Raw genomic sequence first — 24,524 nt, forward strand, 5'->3', positions numbered from 1 at the left:
ACTAAGGACTGCTACATATAAAGTTTGACCTACACGCTCCGAAACTTGCTTATCTTCAATCTACCACCACAGGAGACATCATATATACTCGGGGCAGTCACTACCCTCGATTAATAGCTCATTTACGCAATTCATATCGTAAGGGCCATCCCATCAACACCCAACTGCATAATAATGGGCCAATCTCCCTCGACCCCCCAACCCGGCACCAAACTCAGCGTCATCGGCGCAGGCCTCCCCCGAACTGGCACAGCATCCTTCAGCGCCGCCCTCGCCATCCTCCTCAACGGCCCAGTCTACCACGGCGGCACGCAAACAACAACAGGCCCACCGGAAGAAATTACCACATGGATGAAAGCCATGCGCCTCATCCTCAACGACAACGCCCCTGACCGACAGCAAGCCCTCGCCCTCATAGACCGGCAATTAGACGGCTACGCCGCCATCACAGACGCCCCGGGTACCCAGCTCGTCCCAGAACTGATGGAAATCTACCCCGACGCCAAGGTCATCTGCACCGTTCGCGACCCGGTAGCGTGGGCGAAGAGCATGGCACAAGTGGAAGGTCTGGTGCGATCATCGTGGTTTCTGCGCGTTATAATGCTGCCGATTCCTGGAATGAGGCATTTTATGGATTATCTGGCGTTGGTTGCTTTGCAATGGCGGAGGATATATGGGAGGAATGGGGATCCGGGTGGTGCCTATCATAAGCATATTAAGTGGTTGAAGGAGGTGGTTCCAGAGGAGAGATTGGTGTTTGTTGATGTTAGGGATGGGTGGGAGCCGTTGTGCAGGGCGCTGGAGATGGAGGTGCCGAAGGATATACCATTTCCGAGGATTAACGATTCCGAGGCGATCACTCAGACTGTGAGACACCATGTTCGTCGGGGGTTGATTCGGTGGGTGGGTCTGTTTGCTGTGGTTGGTGGCGTGTCATTTGGGATGTATTTTCTGCGGAGGTGAAGGGAGTGCCATTGGCGTGTATGGTTTGATTACCTTTAAACGCTCCATAACTTACCGATGAAGGAATTATAAACTAGCTATACTACATTTCTACCATGGCGTAATAACTAACTTCCATTTGAAGACTTGCACCTGTTTAGGTGGCATGCAGAGCATATATATAATCCGCGCCAATTTTTCGTGCCGCGAGAGATACCGATCCAAGGTAGAGAAAGCATGCATCTGGTCGTTGTCAGACACAGACCCAAACTCCTACACTACACAATCGAGAGGTCTGCGGTACTCGGTTCAGCGTTAGTGATCAACGGATCATTTCATGTAGACACCGATCAGTTGGGGGTTTGCTTCCGGGCAATTGGCATCAATACGCGGTATCCTTACACAATGGTTTTCTAGCACCGAACCAGGCATCAATACCACTAGAACAAAGACAGCCCCAACCGACCAGAACATCTGCCAATTTCGGACCCCATGAGCTCACCTGTTCACAGATCAGACAGTCACTCAACTATTCATTCATTATTTGCACAAGAGCTATATATAAGGAAGGAGGCAACTCACTTTCGATGCATCCATCAACGAAAAACCCCCTCAACGCGGATCACTCGCACATTATCCAGTAAATCTTCCCACCCCAGCGCCCCGTCATCGACCCGATCATCCAGGAACCATTCCACAGCGCTTTGCTCGTCGCTTCCCACCTTCGGTCGAGGCACGGTCTCTTGCTTTTCAACCTCCTCGCGCGCTGAAAAGAGAACCACGTCTCGGATGAGGCCCTCTTGCAACCCCCGCAGCGGGCGCACGCTGTACTGGGGCAGCTGTTCCCGAGATAAAGTGACGTGGGCGCTGCTGCCTACGGTTCCCTGGGCACTATTGTTGTGGTTATTGGTCGCGTCAATTGTATTCAGAAACTGCACCAGTTCATCAGGAAATGAGTGCACCCCACTCGGGCTCGCCGAGTCAATCAAGACCAGCCAGTCCACGATTTCACCTGTTTCCACCAGCTGGCGCGCTGCCTCGAAGGCCACCACCCCGCCCAGCGAGTAGACCCCAATGAGATACGGACCCGCCGGCTGTCGCTTTTTTATCTCCTCCATATACATAGTTGACAACACCTCAATGGAGGGTAGCTAGTCGATATCAACGCGATTCGTCGCCACCAATGACAGGAAGGGGCTACTGAGTGCGTAGGCCGAAGTATCTGGGACGCGCGCCAAGCACGGCGCTAGTGCTGTGAAGACTGATCCCGATCCGAAGCCGTCGGGCATTAGGCATAAATTGCGCTGTCTCGTTGCAGCGACGGACCCCCGATGCAATAGGGTCGAGGGCGCTTTGAGGGGTTGCTGCAGTTCCTGCCATGGCTTTGGGAAACCAGGAGTAGTAAAGCCACACAACACTTGCATACCGCGCTGTTCTTGGCTGACATTCTCAAACCAGTCAATATACAGAAAACCGGTTTCATACATTAAACGCCCCCAGGCATATAGACTCTGCAGTAGATAATCCCGGCCATCATCAAAAAGCCACCACCCAAATAGGAGCCATCAGACCATGCTATACCAGAGCAGTTTCTCCGCCAGTTCAAGTAGCGCTACGCATTCATTATCTGGACGCAGGACCCGTCGTATATACTACAAGCTTTGGCGGAGGTCACAGGTTGCATGAATTCAATTAACAGAGATAACCAGATAATAGTGTCTGTGGAGCTCCGGCTCCAGGACTACCTTAGAATTATATTAACAGAAATCCATGCAAGTAACACCCAGAAATATTATCTGTTTTGGACGCGTAAGAAGAGAGACAGAGAGATTAGTAGAGATATAGGTAAAGGGAATGCCAGTGGCTTAAAAAAGCGGGATGAGATGTTTGCTCATGCCTCTCCTTCCAGCACCGACTTCAAGTATTGCAAATGACTTTCTGTTTTTGGTAGCTTCCATATGGGTCCTGATGGCAGCCAAGATGGAGTCACAGAGGACCTGAGTGGCGGCACGAGTATTAGATATATAAATATATGAGCGCGTTAACTATTGGAGGGCGTGGAAATTGGGTGAGGATATGAGGTGGTTGTTTTGTCGCAAGATGCAGCATGTGGATGGGGTTTGATACAAGTAGGTGTCTTTCTCATTCCTATACTTGGCCCTCTTTTGAGGGAGGAGCAATTGACATGTGGGCAATCAAATATAATCATTCTTGCATTAGTTGAAGTATAATGTATTTATGTCCCCCATTCACGCGTCATGCAATGCATGCATTTACCATCGAGTTTCTTGGCGTATTCTTCAGTCCACTATTCTCTCTGCGCAGTCAAAAGACTCCATGTTCCAATATTTCACATTATCTACAAATCTCCATTAACCCCTTCAATTTGAGCTAGACCCGAAGCCTATATGGAGAGCATTGTTCTACTGGCCTCTTAAATCATTTTGTATACATCAAGCCGTCGTAGCATGGAATGCCACGACAATTTCATTTAAGAGACCCAGTGATGCCCATCTCATCCATCTAGTTATGTACGACATGGGGAACCCGGCCCGGCCCGCTCCACTGCCAGAATATCCGTGTTGTACGGCGGGCAATAGCGGCCATCGGGCAGATGCGTTGAAGTGCCTTTACTGTTCTACTTACCATATCCTGATTAGGATCTCATGATACTCTATATAATACTGTATATATTCTTTTTGATTATTATCAAGTATATTTTCTTTTATTAATCTTAAGCTATATAAGACTGAAATTATCAATCTATTTTATCAGAATTAATTTATAAATAATATTACTTCTATTATTAAAGTTAAATACTATATACAAGTCCGCGAGCATATAATCAAGAATTACTTAAATAATTAGGAGATTAGTAAATATAATTATATAATTACTATTAATTTTATTCTACACAGTCATATCAAGAAATTATTCTTTAGATAATATCTCTTTAATATAGAGATTTTATATACTTTATAAAAGAAAGACTATATAGTTTCTGTATAAATATTTTAACAGATTTATATAAAATAAGGTCTTGTCTGATAAATAAATAATTTTAATAAATAATAACTATAAAAGAATATAATAATAAAATACTTACTTAAAATATATAATAAAGAGACTATTAAAGGCTATAAATAAGAATTTCTATTTATTTATATATATAATAAATATTTTATTATCTCAAGGTCTGTACAGAGGGTAGTTGTATATAAATATTTTATTAATTAAAATCTTTTTATCTTTAGATAATAATTATATAATATTTATTATATAATTATACCTGAAGCTATATAACAATAAAAAAATAATATATAATAAAATTATAGTTTATACATTATTTCAGGTCCTGATTATATATAATCTATAAATAATTATATAAAATTAAAATTATATAATATTTAAATTTATATAGTTATTAATATATTTTCTTGCTATATTATCTAAATTTATATTAATATTAATATTTATATATTAATCAGTATTATATAGTAATATCTTAACATTATATATAAATAAAAAATTATTTATAATAAGATTAATTCAGACTATAAATTAGAGATATTTTTATTTATTAAAATTTACTACTATTTTTAAAAAATATATAAGCTAGAGATTAAGGTAATATAATATTATATCTTTAGATCTAGTATTATAAATTAAAGAATTAAAACTTAGTAAATACAGCTAAGTAAATTATTATTTTGTTAATATTATATATATATAAACAGACTAATTCTTGATTATTTTTATATTAACTAATATAAAATTACTTTAAGACCTTAATTAAAGTAGAAGACTTCTCTAAAAATCTAATTTTAAATTAAATTATTTTATATATAATTTATATACTTATTCTTCAGATACAGGTTTTATTATATATATATATATCTAGAATTAATATAGTATTTAAAAGTAATAAGAAAAGCTATATATTATTTCTAATTAATTATTTATAAATTATTATTATCTAGAATATATAATAAACTATGATTTTCTTATATATAAAAAGTTTTTCTAACAGCTAAAGAACTCTATATAAAACTAGATTATAATTAAATATCTATCTATAAAGACTTTAGAATAATATTAGAAAATCTTACTAAAACTAGACTTTAATCCTGAAAAACTATTATTAATATATCTAGATAAAGTAAAAGTCTCTTTTTATATAATCTATCTTAGCTTATAAAAGTGGGTAATAATATATATAAAATTAGACTTAGTATCTAATCTAATATTATTTAAGATACTAATCAGAGTCTTTAATTAAATAATAAAAATCAAAGTAATTATCTGTAATAATTATATATTCTTTATTTATTATTCTTTTTATTTTATTATTTATTTAAAATCTTAAAAATCCTGCTCTTTCCTGTATAAAATAAGAATTAATATTTTTTATACTAAATATTACTTATATAAGATATTTTTTATATAAAATAACTCTTTCCTAGATTATTTAATATTTTATTACTAGCTACTTTTATTTTATTTATTATTAATAATATCTAATTTATTAGGTAGTTAATCTTATATCTAGATAAATTATTTATATTAATCTTAATATATTATTTAAATTATAATTTATATAATCTATATAATCTGGCTTGTATATACAGATTATCTTATTTAATGATAATTCTTATATAATAATATTTAAAAAAAAGAATATTTACTAGAATATTTTCTTATATAAAAAGATTTCAAAAGAGCTAGTTAATATAAAAAATATTATTTATTTTTATCTGTATAATATACAGAAAAAGAAATCTGAAAATAATATTTTAATTATTATATATATTCTACTAGATTTGACTTTCTATTCTTAATATTTATATAATATTAATCTTGTTATTCTATAGAATAGATATAGATTTATATTAATAATTATATACTTTATAATCTTGATAATTTTCTCTGAGATAAATTACTTTTTTTAATAACTAGTTATATATATATATATAGTATAAAAAATTATTTCTATTTATTAACAGAAATTATAAAGAAATAACTAGTTTTTCTATCTTTAATAATTAAAGATAATATAAAGATCCTGGACTTCTTAAAAAAATAGTTTATATTTATTAATAAATTATATTAGATTTATATAATTATTTAATAGTATACAGTACTTTTCTTTATTATAAATAAGACAGAGAAGACTAAGATCAAGAAAAAAAAATTAAAAAAAATTATTAAAAAGAAGAAATCAATTATATAAAAAAAATTAATTATATATTGAAATCAGAATAATCTTGATACTCTGGATACTGAGATAAAGATTTTAAATATTTTATTAAAATATTAATTATTCTAGTCTTCCTCTCTACCTCATTATACAAGGAAAAAATATATAATTAAAAAAATAATAAGAATTAAATAGTTAAATATAAGTTATCAGATCTTTAATTATATATTACTTTATTAAATAGCAGGATTATAAATTTATATAACAAGATAGAATAAACAAAATACAGTTTATAATAATAAAATTTTTATATATATAAAATAAGAAATAAATAGTTAAAACAGTAAATACAATATTAATTTAAATTTATTAAATAATTTTTATCTTTTCTTTCTATCTTTTACTAATATATTTATTATTATTACTATTACTACTATTATTACTACCACCAACCACTACTAATTACTATTATTAATTACTATTAATTACCACCACCAACCACCACTACTATTAATATATTGTATATGCTAGATAATCAAAAATAAATTATTAAACTTAATTTTTTATTTATTTATCTTATCTATATTATACAGGATAAAATTAATTTGAAAATATATTTATATAATAATAATAATAATAATATTAATAACTACTGTATTGGTACTTCTTTTTTTTTAATTTATTTATTAATTATTATCCACCTGTTACTGCCCTCTATAATCTATAATTATACTAAAATTTATTATATAAGAGATTTCTAGTTAATACTAATTCTAAATCTCTATAAAAAATCTAGATTAATTATACTTATTTATATATATTAATATAAAATTATAAATACTTACCCGGCCAGGAGCATGATTTATTAAATTTTAATATAATTAAATCTATATTTATCAGATTATAATATATAGATTAAATTATATTAATATTTTAATCAATATAATCTCAGAGAATTTATTTATTAATTCTATATTCTAAATACTATACTAGTACAGAGGATATTTTTCTAGAATATTATTATTTACTGAATATATTCAATAATATTTATATTAATTATAAATAATCTGATACTGATAACAGCTATACTATCTGAGATTTAATATAAGATATTTTATAGAAAATTCAGTTTTCTATACCTGTTATTAACAGGGGATTACCTATACTAGAGATTTTGTATAAGAATATTATTTTTATAAAAAAAAAAGAGAAAAAAGAAATAATTATTATATTAATATCTTTAATATATCCAGATTTTCTAATCAAAGAAAAGGATCCGGATGTTAAAAGGTATTAGTTATTACTATTATTAATAATAAGCTTATTATTATTAAGAATAATAATAATTATCTAATACCTCCTTACTATCCAACCAGACAGGAGATACTGGATAATTAGGATCTGTAAATAGAACAAGCCTAGATAAATATAATATTATTTTCAAAATCATTAATATACACCTACATCTGCACCTATACTCTAGTTATATAAGATATTTATATATAATATCCTGGGCAAGACTTATATCTCTTTATAATACTCAGTATTAGTAGTTATCTGTATAATAAAGCTAAGTAAGTCATCTAATAGTATATATACAGCTTTATATAGATACTAGATATAGATATGTTAGATAAGCTACATGATCTAAGCAACTATATACTAATTCTGCCGGCAGTAAACACCAAAAATTGCGTTTGCCTGATGGCCGCTATTGCCCGCCGTACGTGTTGACGCCTAAACCTAACTCAATCTTGCAATGCCCCCGTTTGCCCTCACATAGAAGCCTTCGTAGCGCCGTGGCGCCATCGTCTGTGGCGGAGCACCCGTCTACATCTACATGGGTGCCCTAGACATATTGACTAAAGCACCTACAGATCCAAGTCCCATATACACCCAAACAACTCCCTATATGAACTATCGGCGGTCGCATAGATTTGCCTGATACCATCTGCAGGGTTTTCTGCGCTCTATGAGTGCAACAGCGCCAAGGAAATTATTTCCCAGAATCCGGCCAGCAATCCGTGACTCCTGCGTCCTCACCCACAGCAACCACAACCGAGCCTTCTCCGTGCAACGGGTTTCCATCCCACAAAACCAAATCACCTACATATGCTTGGCTATCATTGATCGCACGATCAAGCCGCAGAATTCGCTCAATGTTGGACGATACAAGCGCGACAGCCTCCTTATCACTTAAGCCAGCTTGCTTAGCCGCCCAGCGCGCCTCCCGGGCCAACCCATGGAGTCTGGAATCACCCTGCAGTGCTAGACCTAGCTGCACACCTGCGTCAATCAAAACCTTTGCTGAACTGTCGCTGAGCGGTGGCCCTGGAAGAGCATTTTTCTTCTCCCATTTATCGGGTGCTCCCAGGTTGCCGGTTAGGATGACTGGGATGCCTGCTTCGGCTAGGGGTTTGGCGACCTGACATAGGGTGTAAGTTATAGTGACACTGACTGGGGTGTAGTATAAGAGTGGCTTACTAGAGCAGCGCCATGGCCGCCATAAATAACAAGATTGACGGAAGGAAACTCTCGTTTGACCAGAATCAATTGAGAGATGTCGTCCTCGTTGTATGTCTCAACCACCAGTGGAAGAGAGCCATTTGCAGCCTGTGCATATACGCTGTGCTGCTCTGCGTCGCTCTTACTTCCCTCCTTCAAAATCTGGCGCAGGGCTTGGATTTCTGAAGCAACAGTTGGGGTATCTCCGTCTGGTTTTATTTGTTAGGCCCTTGTCCTAATAGATCGCAGAACACTGAAGTACTCACTCTTGGCCCCCTGTCCGACCGAGAAATGAAGCGCCACATCATCTCTCCAGATTCCTCCGTCTAATATCGTTGCGTTAGGATCAGTTCGCAACCCTACACTGACGCCCTTGATAAGTCCACTGCCATACGGCGGAGTAATCGCTTTCGTAACTCCTCCAATTCTCGCTCTGTCAAATGCAACCCCATGAAGATGAGCTCCGTATTTGGCAAAGTGGACGCTCTTTGCTTCATTCAAAAGATCGCCAGTTGTACCGCTTGATCCGTCGCCTGTCGACTCTTCGGATGAAATTGCTTGGATTCCAAGGTCATTGCCAAAGGCAATCAGCCCGGGAGTAATGTAGCCATTGTTTAGGGCTACTTCGGTGACCCCCTCGTCCTCGCCTCTTATGCATGTCTGCTTCGCACCGAGGCACGAAACCTTGCTATCTTCTACCACGAGGACTAATTGTTCGGCCACTTGATCAAGACTTGGGCGGTCGATAAGTGCTTTCTGAATACCGGTAAACACGAGACGTGGCTTCGAACAGACATTGATCCGCTGGTCGAGATCTGCCACCGGTCGCATCTCGGGTACACGTTGCAGATCATCGAAGCCGGAAGTCGAAGATATCTCTGTAATGTCTTGCTTCTGTAACAACGCACGTCCGTCAATGAAAACCTCGACAGCTGTGGCCCCGACTTGGAGTGGATGACTGTCCCATATGACGATATCGGCGTCGTATCCCGTACGCACGTATCCGATGCGGTGGTCCTGCTGCATTGAGTGGGCTGGTACTGAAGTGACTGATTGTAAAGCCTTATCGGCCGGTAAACCGAATGAGTGAGCGATAGAGGCTTGGTCGCTATTACATTATTAGTAGCCTGTCGGAAGACATGCTGGGGCGTAACTAACAGAAGGTACTTCGCATAGTTCTCTTCCCCGGTGTGATCCTATAATTCTATCAGTATTGTTCCGTATTCATACAGTTCAGTAGGTTGTTCCCATACCGATTTATACGCAACTCGCACTCCGTGGTCATTAAGTATCTTCCCTGCTCGCAGGTTTGCTTCATAGGCCTCGGCCTTGTACAGCGCATTGTCCGCGAATGTGGCAACCGTGACATTCCTACATATAATATTAGTACCACCACACATATAGTGATTACATACTCACGGCTCCAAATGCTTCAACAGTTCCGGCACCTGCCACGCTTCCAATGCATGATGGAAGGCCCGAGGATGGATACCAAACTCATGGAGGACAGCCAGCATGCGCTCCAAATCCTCCGGCGTATAACAATGGACATTCACATTCAGCTCTCCCCTTATCAAGGACACGAACGTACTCAACTCGAATGAATCGGGTCGCCGTCCTTGTTGTTCTAGGAAGCGCGATATATGCCGCGCTCGATCAAACCTGGTATGTTCGATCTCCAACGCTCCGCGACACCAAGCAGCCTGATGCTGCTCTAGTTCCCGCGCCTCTGCAAGCTTCTCCCTCAAGAGCCAAGCAAGTCCCATTCGGGTGTGCTGGTAATTGCGTTTCGGGTTTTCACCACACGCCATCTTAAGATACCGCTGGCGGTCTTGCTCTGGGATACCGTGCTCCAGGAGTAGTTCCTCGATTACGGATTCACCGTGTTCGCCTGACAACGGCAGATTCTTAACGGGGTAGGCCTCGCCGCCGACGATGTTTGCTGAGCCGGGTAGGACTAGCGAGGAGGTGATTCCACCCGATGCGATGATCTTGATGGTTGGATCAGACGGCGTGAAGCCGTCGATTGCGCGCACAAAGTGAGTGATTGGTCCGAGCGACTTCTCATTCACATCACTCGTTGCTACCACCTGAGGAAATGGCATTACCAGGTGATGAGAGTGCATATCCACTAGGCCCGGTGTGACATGTTTGCCGTGGACGTCGATAATGTTTGCGTTCGCGGGCAGAGCATCACCTGACCCAGTGGAAACAACTGAGGTGATAACACCAGCTTCGAAGACGATGTCTACGGCGTCAGGGAGCGTCGATTCGCCATCAAAGAGGGTTGCGTTTTGGATAACGACTGGGGTGGCTGGTCCAGAGACTGGGTTCCATCGGGGATTATTTCGTCTTGAGCTGGCCCCATCATCTGGCGCATGCAGTTGACGTTCAGCGTCGTAGCATTGTTGCAGTCCTGTGTAGAATTCATGATGCGTGGTTGCACTGGTTGACAATAGCAGTTCCCTTGGATTGGCTCCGACCAGCAGAATTGCCGCGGCACAGATCCCCGCACAGATTGGCAGTTGCCATTGTCTTATCGTGCGGCTTCGCGGTCGTCCAGAGGACGAGCTCCGATACAGCGGGATAAATGTTTCCTCCTTGACAGTCATTGTCGACTTCACCATCGCACAATAAAGGGGGATAGTCGAAGGTGAGAATTGACAGCTATCGCGGGGGAAGGTTGTCGTTCGACCCTTGCGTGACTGCAACCCGGTACGACGTCAGCATATCTGTCCAGTGGGTCCGGTCGCATTTCTTATCAGATATGCTATAACTGTCTATCTGTCCCGTCCACTTAGGGCATAGTGCAAATGGTGGGTGACACTGGATCCGAGGGTTCCTTATTCTTCTGTCATGTGTTTACGAAGCCTAATAACTGTTCCTGTTTCAGACAGCAACCGGAAGCTAGCGCGTGAGCGACCGAATGCTGCCTTTGTCCCCGTAAGCCGCCACGGATGAAGCTCTTGGCATATCTTCCCGCTTCGGCCCATCACCGTCCTATCGACCACCAACGAACAATTCCATTACATCTAGTGCTGACAGCGGATCAATGAAGCCTAAGACCCAATATCTTAGCGAGCCAACCTATTAGGTTGCTCAGCCTCACCTGGTCCATGAAATAATTGGGGGCCATTTTTTGAATCGCTACCATTTATTAAGGGCTCCTCCGGTCCACGAAGTAAAATTAAGCATCATCGAGTTTACCTCTCCACGATAGCAATATGTCCAACCCAACACTAGTCTTCTGTGCCGGTGCCTGGTACTCACCAGTAGCATTCGGTCCACTCATCGAGAGGCTGCCTGAATATACCTGTCGCACCGTGGCCTTCCCCTCCATCGAGCAAGCCAATGAAGTCAAAGACCTCCAACCCGACATTACTGCCGTCCGTAGTGTCGTCGAAAAAGAATGCGATGCCGGAAACGACGTTGCAATTGTGTTGCACAGCTGGTCTGGTCTCCCCGTCAGCAGTGCCCTTGATGGACTCAGCAAGACTGAGCGCCAAGAAGCGGGTAAACCAGGCGGCGTGGTGAAGCTCATCTACCTCTCTGCATTCATTCCGGAGGTTGGTGAGAGTTTGATCGGGGCGTTTGGAGGGGTGCCACCGGATTGGTATGTGCGGGATGTGAGTATACCATTTCCCCTTGTTATATCTCAACAAATTGATTCTAATATGGTGTAGGTGGAGAATGGCACCGTGCTGCCTGATGATCCCTTCAAGCTATTTTTCCACGATGTTCCCGATGGCCAAAAATGGGCCGAGACATTGCGACCCCATGCATGGGCGACCAAGAATAGCCCTGCCACAAGTGCAGCGTACCTGCGAATTCCATCTGCCTATCTGCTGTGCGAAGATGATCGAGCAATCCCATTGTTTGCACAAGAAGGGATGGTCGAAAAGGCACGGGCCAAGGGAGCCACGTTCGAGACAGACAAGGTTAAGACGGGACACACGCCGTGGCTGGCGGAGCCGGATCAGGTGGTGGAGTTTGTGAAGAGACATGCATGAGAGTAATATGATTAACTTAAAGAGCAGCCAATTTGATTGACCGAGTCCTTCCATCTGCATCCTGCTTCCCATGAAATGAGGGGTTCAAGCGTTGAGAATCACATCGTGGCGGGTGGTCCCATCGCCGGAGTCCGTCCGCACCTGTCTTCCTGCATGAAGCTAACGGCTTAGTTGCTTGTTTAGCTTTCTCATTACTCATGCACACTTAATATCCTGCTCAACTCTGCTACTACTGGCTCTCTCTACTCTCTGGCGGAATATATAATACCCCTTTCCCTCGATACTCTCAGCCCGGTAGGGCATTGCGCCTTTGTGCAATCCAGACCTCCACAAACAACCCGAACCCTGCATAAGTACCCCATCTCATCCACATCTTCATCACTGCCACTGCCACTGCCACTGCCACCACAATGGCAGCAGAAACACCCCCATCGCCCCTCCATCGCTCCCTCCTCATCCCCGAAATCCTCGAACGCATCCTCATCCACCTAGACATCCACACTCTCCTCTTCTCCCAACGCGTCTGCACCGCCTGGGTCTCTCTAATTCAAGAATCTCCGTCCCTCCAACAAGCCCTCTTCTTCGCCCCAGCCCAATGGCCCAAAGAAGACATCATCTACAACCCCCTCCTGATCAAACATTTCCCCCCGTTCTTCCCAGGTACCATTCACAATGACCTCGTCAAACCGCGAGACTGCTACCCGCCTCACTTCCTCCCAATGCAATACGTCGGCAATGAGAACGCGTGGAGCCACCCCGTCAAAGATGACCTCACCCGAGCAGAAGTCTTCTACTCCGAGCTCCCTCTCCAAAAATATCCCCTGCGCCGTAAGGCGTACCTGCACCCTGAGGCATCCTGGCGTCGCATGCTCACCCAGCAACCGCCCGCACCCCACATCCCAGTCCTCCGCGTCTGGTCCTGGGCCCGGGGCAAAACCTTTGATCGATACCGCATCCCAGGCACATTGAAAGACGTGATGGATCTGGAGAGATATGTCCAACAGAACCCAAAGGACTCCGAACCACCCGAGTCTTCGTCTTCTCCCACTGATGATCCCGAAAAAGGAGGCGTCACAATGGGCCTCCTCTTCGACTATGTAACCTGTGATCTGGATCTAAAGTGGTGGATGATCATGTGGGGAGATCTGCCACCCGTTTCGATGGCGCTGGAACTGGGACCGGAATATGTAGATGCTTATAAGCGCGCAGCGGAGGATGGGAGTATTGTGATTCTCACATTTCAGATCGTGCAGGGGGCTGAGTGGTGGTATGATATCGCTGGGGCGAATGCGAAGAATCTGAGGTTTCGTATTGTCGATGAGTATAGGGCTAGGGGGTGGGTCGGGGAGAGACCGCCTACGTTTTCGAATCGGTTGAGGGCCGTGGAGAACGGGAGATTTCCGCATTTTACCACGCAGGCACCGTTTCTGGCGAGGTATTTGTTGCCGGGGTGGGGGGTTGCTGTGGGCTAGTTGTGGGTTAAGTGCGTACTAGGTTTGTGTTATTCTTTGTTTTGTTGTCTGATATCGTGTGAGTAAAAAGAGTTTGGCTATATACGGTCCGCCAAATCATAGAGACGGGGTGTTGTACTCCTTTAGTGTATTCATCGAATGTATCACAAATTAATATCACCATAACCGAGTACCAGCCCCTACTGCGCACCCTTAATAATATCCGCCGCTCTCTCCGCCACTGCATACACAGTCGACATAGGATTCGCAGCCGTCATAAGGGGGAAGATACTCGCATCACACACCCGCAAATTCGTAGTCCCATACACCCGAAGATTCTCATCCACCACGCCTCCTTTTTCCCGTGAAAGCACAGCCGCTGTACCACTTAAGTGATAGCTCGTAGTAGCAGTATCCCGCAGATACTTCTTCGCTGACTCCAGATCCGTCAGGAATGCATCCGGATGGTTCCGGCGTCCCTCCACCAGGTAATCTGCGATAGGCTTGACGCTGTGAAGTCGCTCAAGACTTAGTAGGTTTCGCGCCATTAGATCGATATCTAATGGATTTGAAAAGTAGCGAGGATCAATGATTGGTGACACCGTTGGATCCGATGACGCGATGTGGACGGCTCCGCGCGAGAAAGGCAATGTCTGGGTGATTCCCAGACTCAGAAAGTTTCCTGGTAGGAGTTTCTGCCCTACGAAGCTTTTCCCGGAATCGTGAAGGTTCGCCTGTGCGAGGAACATGAAGATCTGACAGGTGGGTTCATTTTCTTGCGCGTAAATGTCACGGATGACTTGGTCGCGCTCGCTCAGGTCTGGTGGGAAGCTGTCGAGATAGGCTATTTTGGCTTCTGGTTGCCCTGAGTATGCCGTCAGCGGCATGTATGCGGAGGATTGGACTCCCCCAACTGTCATGGGTCCTGCTTTTTGCTCAGAGTAGAGTTGGAAGGCAGTTTTGATTGCCTCGGGCTCTTGTCGTAGCAGCGAGTCCCCGGTTGCAATTCCTGGCTTCACTTCGAAACTGATCCCGGTCATGAGATGATCTTGGAGGTTTTCACCCACGTTCTGGTTCTCCACGATGACAGGTATGGAATACTGGTCAAGTATCTGCTTGTTTCCAATGCCTGAAAGTTCCAGGAGTTTGGGGGTATTGAGGGCTCCGGCGGTCAGAATGACTTCTTTCCTAGCTTTGATAGTGACAATTTGTCCATCAATTCTGGCTTCAGCTCCAGTTGCCGTGGCCCCGGATGCCTCAGTAGAAAACACGATTCTTTGAACAGTAGCCTCAGTGATGATCCGGACATTACGCCTCTCCATAGCTGGCAGACCATATCCAGTAGCGGCATAACTCCGCTGCTTCTTCTCGTAGTCAACTGATGCCAAGTTGGAATAGCCGCCAGTGGATACACCTGAGAACGGGTCTGCCGTACAGCCATACCCCATTTCCTGGAAAGTATCTACCCAGGCTTTTGCCAGAGGGCTTTCATTCACAGCAGGGAAAGAGACTTTGATGGGACCTGAGTTGCCGTTGACCTCAGGATCAACCCAGCTCACGCCGATATGGTCGCGAGTGACCTCATCCGGCAGCTGCAGCGTAGTCGCCTTTTTATAGTAGGGAGCAAGATTTTCCCATGTCCAACCGGTCGCACCCAATTTGTCCCATGCATCGATTCCCGCCTTTGTGGGCGCAATGAAGGCCTGTCCATTGATAGCCGATGAACCCCCGAGAACCCTGCCTTGTGTTTCCCTGATGACTCGGTTGTTGAGTGCAACCTAGTTCACTCGGTCAGCGTTCAGGAATGGCTTGTGTTGAATATATGTGGCCACCAGCTTAATCATACCTGAGGCATTGACTGAAACTGCCAGTCTGCTTCAGAGCCCATCAGGGTGGTCCAAAGAGCGGGTGATTGAACGCGAGGATCATCAGTCAGGTCTTTTCCAGCTTCGAGCACAATGACCGACCGGCTGGAGTCATTCTCGGACAATCGAGCAGCGAGTACGAGACCCGATGTTCCTCCGCCTATGATCACATAGTCTGCCTCTAAGGGGGTGCTAGGAGGGGAAGTCATTTGTCGTAGCTTTTAGGTAGTAGATGCGGCGTTATATGGAAGGAGGTTTGCGGAGAACGGGTGAAGTATGTAGGGCTTTATGATGATAATCCTGAATGGGTGCAGAAAGCTGGCTCTTGCCAGACATTTATACTCTTAACCCGAGAAATAGAGAGTGAAAAACGCAGCATGTGAGGCTTTATGGATCCTCGATGGTAAGATCGTTTTGCACCCCGTCCACCCACCAATCGAAACAGTTCGTGTAATCCTGCCGCATGCTGAACAACGACACTTCACGATATCAGGATCCACTATTTCCACAGCGGCTCAGTATGAGGAATATCTTATACGAATATTATCTAGCATGATATCGTCGCGCCAGGCCAGCCTCACTGAATATCCTGATGGCTGTCAGCCCCCAAGCTTCCCCACCCTCCGTTTGCTGAAATTGGAGAGCTGATTTGGGGTCCGCATTGATTCTTGCTAATATATGTTCACTACCCGTTGACCCTTGTTTGCTACAGGCATAGAAGGTTGCTTGCTTTTTGTTTGTTCGGCATGCAGGTTTGGTCCGTTGGGATATGCATTTACGCGGGGTCGGCTTAGCTCGGCTTGTGTAGCCGCACAAACATTGCGATGGCAGTTATTTCTGTTATTTGTATAACCTACAGCTTACTATATTCCTCTCAATAGATAAATCAAGCATATACAACCACAGGGTGTGGAAAACAGGGCTTCCCGTCCGCTCAGCCGTACTTAAGCCACACGCCAGGAGGTTAGTAGTTGGGTAGGTGACTACCAGTGAATCTCTTTTATTATATATTAGTGTTCACCTGTTTTTTTGTGATTTGTTGGGCTTAGTGCCTATGCTACTTTCTCTTTATTTTATTTATCCTTCTTTATCTGAATATTTACTCTTGCTGCCTGAACTCTAATAAATTATATCTAGATAAACTGCTTTAATTTGTGAAGCTGACATGGTCTTTTCTCTGAATATGTAAGTTAATACAGGTTATTATAAGAGTCTAGAAATTATAATAATATAATTAGAAATTTATATATTTATTATAAAGAACTTTTAAAAACTGGAGAAGACAAGGGAAAATTAATTATAATAATAGATTCTAGTATATTTTCTTATTTATTTAAATTAATTATAATCAGATAATAATTTCTAGATTTTATTTATTTATATACAGACATGCAATTCCTCTTATCTTTATTATTAGATAATATAAAATTATTTATATTTATACAGTTCTTTATATAGATACTTCCTGGGTGGCTTCACCCGCCTTTTCATAAGTTAATGATTCAGTTTTAAATAATAAAAATCAATGATCAAGGTTTATTCTAGCTCAGTATTCTATAGAATATTGTCTAACCAGAGATCTTAATATAAGATTTCCAGGGAATAGATCTCCTTCTCAGATCTTATAATCTTATATGTAATCATAGTATTATGCTTTATTTTATATATAGACTTATTTTCCCAGGCTATAATAAATATGTAGTAGATCTTGCCAGCTCCATGTATAAAGTAGAATTTGATTAAATTAATTATCTCTAAAAAAACAGGAATAATAGAAGCTTGTGCTTGGTTAAGTATACAGTATATAATTTCCTTATATTTAATCTTCTTCTACTGTTAGAAAGTTATTTCTTTATTAACTATAATATATCTATATACTATACAGGTGACTTTATTTAGGACTTCTAATATGCTATAATCCCTTATTAATATATAGTTTTAATCAATATTTTTATTTAATTACTGTTTAAATTGCTTGATCAGTATTTTAATATTAATAAAATATTGGTTACTGTCCCTCCTCTATTAGTAAAGCATGATATTTAAATAATTAATATCCAGCTGATTATCTTGTTGTAGGCTATATAAATATTTCTAGATATAAAACTGTGCGGTGTACTGCTAGTCTTAATTACTAATTAAAGTATATTAATCTTCTGCTAGATGTACTGATTATTAAATAAATAAAAATAAAAAAGAGAATATAATCTAATTAAAGCCATGTTTTCTTCCTCCTGGAACTTAATTTATATTAAAATTAGAATCATGATATAATATCAGATTCAGTAATGCACAGCTAGCTCAAGACTAGATAAATATTTAACAGGTGTCAGCAGGGGATAAAGTAAAAAATAAAAATAATATATATTCTAATATAATAAATTTAGAGCTTATATACTCTGATGCTGTAAATTATAAATCAGATAATTTTTATTATAATTCTGATTCTGGAATCTGGGAATATATATAATCAAAACTTATTTTCTATTTTAGCAGCTTCTTTATAATATTCTGCTATTTCTGGTCATAATATTATAAGCAGAAATTTATAAAATATAAATATAAGATTTAAATAACAGTTATTAATAGTTATTATAAAGAATCTAGTTTATTATCCAGATTAACCTCCATATTGGGTTCACAGAGATAATAATATAAAATATCTAGATTATTATAGGAGACCTACAGTAAAATTAATATAAATTTATTAGTTAGATATAAATACTTGAGTCTTTTCTAAAGTATAATATAATATTTCTAAATTACAGCTAAGCTGGTTAACCAGATTATTATATCTCAGTTTCTCAGGCTTTTTTATAGGAACAGAGTCCAGTCTAATTATTTTATTCTAAAACTATATTAATTATAAACCTGTTTAAAGATTCTTTATAGATAGTTTATAGAACAGCTTATACTTAATTATTATAATAATTATATTTTTATTACTGTTAACCCGGTGGATATAATATTAATCTAGTCAGGAATTTACTGATTTATTTGTTTTAGACTAGTCAGTATCAACTGCATCAAGAGCATTTGCGTGGTTATTAAACTAAATTCTATTATTTAACTGAAATTTCTCTTGAGCAGTATGTATTCTGTAGAGTTCTATAATAATATTATAAATATAGTTTTTTATTCTAAATCTCTTATAGCTTTGCAGATCCTGTTTACTGCTTATAATTCTTTTTTTAAATTTTTTTCTAAATTTCTTTAAAATAATATATAACAGAAATACTTATATAGCAGATTATCTAAATAGTGCTAAATAAATATAAATAAAGTAATAAATCTCTTATTATATGGCTGTATACTTAGTCTAAGATAAAAATTATAATAAATAGTACTTCTTCTTAGATATTGGAATTATTCCTGTTATAGAACAGAACAGACTTTTAATTCTCAAGTATAAAAAAATATAGTTATAGCAGTATTAAATTAACTCTGTAAAGATAGTTTATTATATTTATTCTTTTTTTTAGTCTCTTTTCTACTTTACTTATTATTAGTATTCCTCTGTTTATTATTAATACTTTTCTACTTATCTCTTTTTCTTTTCTGTCCTTAAAAAAAGTGTCTTATAATCTAGTAGACTACTATTAATTATTTACTTAATATCAGTTTCTGGAGGAGAGATAGTTCTAGTTAATCTTTATCTTATAAATATATAAAGATAATCATAATAATATATTAACTAATCATGGAAGTTGGTTAAAAGATAGTCTGTATTAAATAATAGCTAATTAGTTTACTAGGTTTAGTACTCTTAATGATATCTGGATCTCTAACCTAGAAATAGATAGTTTAAATATTTCTTTGTAGAGCAGCTTACTCTGTAATTAACTAGAATATTTCTAATTCTATAAGTTATTATGTCCGTGCTATTTACCCTGTAATAAAGCTTTTTAATTTATTAAATAGATTTGTTTATAGTTTATTATTATCTAAACACATATGCTCAAAGGATCAGTGAAAGTAATCTTCTAGATATAAAAAAGCAGTCAATATAAACTCTTATATATACTTAAGCTTATAACCCGAGTAACTAAATTTATAATACTGAGTTAGCTCTGTAACTAAGTCAGAGCTATTAAATAGAAAAAATAAGTTAGATAAAGACAGGCTTAAGCAGAGTCAAGTCCCTAGGATAATATTATATTAAAGATTAGAGTATATATATAATTATAGCTAAATATAAAGTTACTAATAGATAAATAATATAGTTTCTATCTAACCATGATTTTCTAGAGTGGCTGGGACAGAGTATAAATAGATCTAAAACCTGAATCTAGATAACTAAATAAAATAAAAAAGATAACTTAACTTAAATAAATTTATTAAAGAATTACTTCAGGAAAGCAGGAAGATAATCTACTAAAATCTTATAATATAATCTGTTATATTAAAGTTTATCTTGATTTTTAAATAAGGTCGAAGTAATAGAATCCTTTTATAATAACTTAAAAAATAAAAAATCCTATGTCTTTAAACAATATTTAATTACTTTTTATTAGTCTAGAATCCCCAGGAATTCAAAAGTATCTAGTATAATATCTTTTTATTTTAGAATAAATAGAGCTGTATCTATATTTTCTATCTTTATTTATATTATCCACCGGAATTATTAGTACTCAGCAGGATTGAGTATTATCTTTAGTAACAGTTATTTAAGCTCTTTACTCTTATATATATTTATAATAAATATAAATTTATATACTTATTAGTTTTCTTTTAGCTATACATCCTGCATGATATCAAGAAAAACAGAAATATAAAGTTAGATCTTCTTATAATACTTATAAATAATATTATATATAATAGACTTGTTACTCTGCTCGACAGCTCTACTAGAATATTTCTAGATATTTTTATAGCTGATTCTCTCCAACTTCTTGATAAGAAACATATAATCCTTTAAAAATAAAAAGATAAGGATTCTAATTTCTAAGTCAGATAGTATTTCAGAAAGAAAACAGTAGAATTATTTAAGATATTATAAAATATAAAAAACTGATATTTCTTTTTATACTATATTTATTTAATACAGAAGATTTTATACTTAATCTTCTGTATTATAGATAAATTCCTGGTACTTGTAGTCCTAGAGTATAATATATCTATAAAATATTAGAATTAGTATTATTTATAAGAATCCTAATTTAAACTTACATAAACTCAGTACATCTGTAGTTATGATCTTTAAATAAATTCTATATATAAGATATAATATCTCTGAGATCCAGGTACTTATATATAACTAGAAAGATAATGATAATAATAACTTTCTTATATAGAATATCTTGAATCTACTTTATTAAGATATTCTTCTCCTGGCTTATACTTATTATACTTTTAGAAGAATAAGTATAGGTAATTAATCAGTAATAATCATAATCTCTATATATATATTAAAGTTTAATAGAACTAATAAAAATATTATTACCAGAATAGCTTGTAAACTTAAAAATATTCATTTTATTAAATATGATTAGAATATATAAAAGAGATAGAGAAAATAATTCTAGAATAGTCTAATATTATGATTATTTACTCTTCTGTCAGATAAAAAAGAGATATTATATTATATAATATATCTAGTTCTAGCAGTACAATGATCTCTTTGTTAGGATAAGTATTAAAAGATATTAATATAGACTTAGTATATTAATATTCTAATATAATAGTCTTTTTATTTAGGTTCCAGTGTTTATACATATCCTGGAGTAGAGTAGAAGATAGATCTTAAAATTTAATATCTATATTTTACAAGAATATATTAAAGTAATAATACTCTTTATTTAAGTCTTAGAGTTTTAAAAGAAATACTTTTATCTTATAAAGTAAAGATAAATTAAAATAAGCCATATAATAATAACAGGTTACTATAATAAATTAAAGATTAGAATAAATAATATATACCAAAGTTAAGACAGTGGATATATAAACTATAATAATATTTATAATTATTACTTAGAAAGCTTTTATTTCCTTCCTGCTCCAGTAATAACTATATTTTTTATATATTATTTCTTTAATAAAAGTATACTGTAGATACAAAAACTTAAATATATAATTTAAAAAATATCTATTACTAGCTTTTATATTAATTAAGTCTTTCTATACTATCTCATCCAGATACTTATTAATAAGTTTAAAAAATCATATATGATTATTATTATTATTAATATTACTAGATATTAATCACTATATTTAACCCTATTTTACTATATAATATTAATAAATCAGAGATTATACAGCCTCTTATAACAGTAATACTTTTATAAATCTATATAAATTAATAAGCTGCACAACTTTTCCCTTATAATTATCTTTTTTTAAGTCTACTTCTTAATAATTCTGCTCTCTTCCTTTATTCTTTTCTTTCTCTCTTTCTTTTTTTTACTATTTTATATAATTTTTTATTCTTTAAATAACTAAGTTATATCTACCACTACTATCATCTCCCAGTTACAAGAACTCTTAGAAAAAGCTAATCTATTAATACCTAAAATATTAAAAATTTACTTTAATAAAGAATAATGGAAAGTATTTAGTAATATAAATAAGAGTCTTACAATAACTGTAACTAGAATAAAAAACATGATCTAAATATTAAAAGAATCACGTATAGAAAAAGTATAGAAGAAAAATAAAAAGTTTCAGTCTCATGCCTTGGTATATAAAGAAGAGTTATTAACTAATAGTTAGCTGAAGTAACTGCCAGTATTCAAGTAAAATATTATAATTATATTTAAAAATCTAAAAGACTTAAAGTTTGATTCTAAGAATATTAAGATCTGAAAAGTCTTGACTTGATAAAGATATAAGCAGATTTAATAATTTAATTCCAGTAATATGATTTCATAGATAATAATATATATGCCAAGTCTATAGATAGCAGGTTTAATATTAATAGAAGTCTTTACCTGTCTTCTTAATAATATTAAGCCTGATTAATATCTACTATGGCTATTAATTATTAAAAAAACTTTATATATACTTTTAGATAACAAAGAGTTCTTATCAGTATTATTAAAATATTATGAATTCCTGAAAGGTCCTTTAACCAAAATAATTATCTTTTATAAGATAGATATTGATTTTTTCTGCAGTATTTAACTATTTACTAGATATCCGCCTAGAATATCCAAGAAAATGAAGTAGATTAGATAATAGATATAATAAAAAAAGGACTCAGATAAGCTAAATTTTCTCTTTTAATAAGAAATAAGATATAATAGCTTTATTTAATATTTATTACATAGCTAATAATAATAATTTAGAAATAAAGTATATATATATAATTCCTGACCCTGTCTGTATAAACAGACTTCTAGAGTTATTTTAGATTATTATCAGAGAAAGCCGGCTCTGGAAATAAGAAAAAAACTAGAATATAAAAATAATAGATTATCTAAATATATTATTTCTAATAAATAATATACAGGATGTCTCTCTGATAATCTGGTATAGAAATACAGAAATATATAATATTAATAATGAATTTAAATTAGAGCTTACAGCCTTATCTTAATATTTAAAATAAATGATTCTATCTTTAATAAATATTATATAGCCTGCAGGTACTAAATAATTATAGAATTTAATTATCAGTATCTTATTATTAATATATGTTTTGTAGTCATCTGTCTGCTGGTTATAAATAAAAAGATAATAATCCTTAAAAAAAATATATTTATCATGGTTAACCAGTAGAAATAAATAATTTAAAATAGCTTTTTCTTATCTAGTAAGCATATCATCTTCTCTCTAAATACTAAGCTTATATTAATTATTAGTAATAGAAACTTGAGAGAAGGAATCTCTGACTACTATAATTTAATATAAATATAGCTTTTTTTAATTGAAAGCTGACTGTGATTTAACTATTAACAGTAAAAATCTTAAGAAATAAAATCTGTTAGCTGTAATAATTTAAGAACTTATTATATAGTATTTAGAGAATTACTAGTAAGTTCAGAAGTATAAAATAAGCTGTTTATAGAGGAAAATAAAATTCTTGGTTAATATTAGAATAGAAGAAAATATGATATTAGATATTAAAATAAAGAATAATAAGAAAATCAGATATAATACTAAATATGACTAATTTATCTATTCTATATTCAGTAAGAGCCATCTAATTCAGATAGAAAACTTTTATCATAATTAGAGCTTATCTGAGACCTAGAATCAGTTTTATATCTATAAAAGAGTCTGTCACATATCTTATAACTCCTATAAGAAAGATAGTAGATTATTAACTTTTCTAAGTAATTTCCATCTAGATAGTCATATAAATATATTACTTTTAGTTTCTAGATATTTAATTACATGCAATATAACTATCAGATCTTTTTTTAATTATTATATAAAAGTATATAGTAGAGCTTCTGGACAAGTATACAGGAAATAAAATATAAAAAAAAGTAGAAAAGAAAATAAGTATATATAAAATAGTAAGAAAAGAAGAGAGATAAGAAAACTTAAAATAAATCTTTGTTTAATACCAGCTTAACAAGATTCTTACTACTGGTAGAGAAAATAGCTATTA

At 36.2% G+C, this 24,524-nt stretch overlaps 6 protein-coding genes across 6 annotated transcripts; 3 read left to right on the forward strand and 3 right to left on the reverse strand.

Annotated features, from left to right (window-relative positions):
* Positions 1-174: 174 nt before the first annotated feature.
* Positions 175-963, forward strand: BO85DRAFT_458293 (sulfotransferase family protein; the record flags this gene model as incomplete). The annotated part of the gene is made up of 1 exon (XM_025661574.1): positions 175-963. One exon carries the CDS (start codon positions 175-177, stop codon positions 961-963), a length of 789 nt encoding a protein of 262 aa, XP_025517021.1.
* Positions 964-1,366: 403 nt separating this feature from the next.
* Positions 1,367-2,066, reverse strand: BO85DRAFT_518937 (thioesterase domain-containing protein; the record flags this gene model as incomplete). Its single annotated transcript, XM_025665006.1, has 2 exons — positions 1,367-1,444; positions 1,525-2,066. One exon carries the CDS (start codon positions 2,064-2,066, stop codon positions 1,539-1,541), a length of 528 nt encoding a protein of 175 aa, XP_025517022.1. The 3' UTR covers positions 1,367-1,444; positions 1,525-1,538.
* A 5,693-nt stretch (positions 2,067-7,759) lies between these two features.
* On the reverse strand, positions 7,760-11,268 carry BO85DRAFT_418211 (amidohydrolase). Its single transcript, XM_025657807.1, has 6 exons — positions 10,064-11,268; positions 9,898-10,015; positions 9,803-9,840; positions 8,911-9,752; positions 8,624-8,853; positions 7,760-8,564 (listed from the first exon to the last, which is right to left on the reverse strand). The coding sequence occupies exons 1-6, from the start codon at positions 11,254-11,256 to the stop codon at positions 8,136-8,138; spliced, it is 2,850 nt and encodes a 949-aa protein (XP_025517023.1). The 5' UTR covers positions 11,257-11,268; the 3' UTR covers positions 7,760-8,135.
* Positions 11,269-11,601: 333 nt separating this feature from the next.
* Positions 11,602-12,818, forward strand: BO85DRAFT_418213 (alpha/beta hydrolase). Its single transcript, XM_025657808.1, has 2 exons — positions 11,602-12,270; positions 12,328-12,818. The coding sequence occupies exons 1-2, from the start codon at positions 11,869-11,871 to the stop codon at positions 12,652-12,654; spliced, it is 729 nt and encodes a 242-aa protein (XP_025517024.1). The 5' UTR covers positions 11,602-11,868; the 3' UTR covers positions 12,655-12,818.
* A 115-nt stretch (positions 12,819-12,933) lies between these two features.
* BO85DRAFT_448055 (uncharacterized protein) lies at positions 12,934-14,418 on the forward strand. Its single transcript, XM_025659854.1, has one exon. It carries the CDS (start codon positions 13,065-13,067, stop codon positions 14,124-14,126), a length of 1,062 nt encoding a protein of 353 aa, XP_025517025.1. The 5' UTR covers positions 12,934-13,064; the 3' UTR covers positions 14,127-14,418.
* Positions 14,216-16,179, reverse strand: BO85DRAFT_511700 (GMC family oxidoreductase; the record flags this gene model as incomplete). The annotated part of the gene is made up of 2 exons (XM_025664620.1): positions 14,216-15,883; positions 15,952-16,179. The coding sequence occupies 2 exons, from the start codon at positions 16,177-16,179 to the stop codon at positions 14,306-14,308; spliced, it is 1,806 nt and encodes a 601-aa protein (XP_025517026.1). The 3' UTR covers positions 14,216-14,305.
* Between the last annotated feature and the right edge of the window lie 8,345 nt (positions 16,180-24,524).

This window comes from Aspergillus piperis (genome assembly GCF_003184755.1).
Source record: "Aspergillus piperis CBS 112811 unplaced genomic scaffold BO85scaffold_6, whole genome shotgun sequence".
Classification (NCBI taxonomy): domain Eukaryota; kingdom Fungi; phylum Ascomycota; class Eurotiomycetes; order Eurotiales; family Aspergillaceae; genus Aspergillus; species Aspergillus piperis.

Bases quoted from the DNA above. Each gene is read 5' to 3' on its own strand.
- BO85DRAFT_418211 (XM_025657807.1), bottom strand. From the start codon at position 11,256: ATGACTGTCAAGGAGGAAACATTTATCCCGCTGTATCGGAGCTCGTCC. The intron at 10,016-10,063 runs GTGAGTATGTAA...TATTATATGTAG, and splicing joins CTGTTGAAGCATTTGGAGCC to GAATGTCACGGTTGCCACAT. The intron at 8,565-8,623 runs GTAAGCCACTCT...ACCCTATGTCAG, and splicing joins GCGGCCATGGCGCTGCTCTA to GTCGCCAAACCCCTAGCCGA.
- BO85DRAFT_448055 (XM_025659854.1), top strand. From the start codon at position 13,065: ATGGCAGCAGAAACACCCCCATCGCCCCTCCATCGCTCCCTCCTCATC.
- BO85DRAFT_418213 (XM_025657808.1), top strand. From the start codon at position 11,869: ATGTCCAACCCAACACTAGTCTTCTGTGCCGGTGCCTGGTACTCACCA. The intron at 12,271-12,327 runs GTGAGTATACCA...AATATGGTGTAG, and splicing joins CGGATTGGTATGTGCGGGAT to GTGGAGAATGGCACCGTGCT.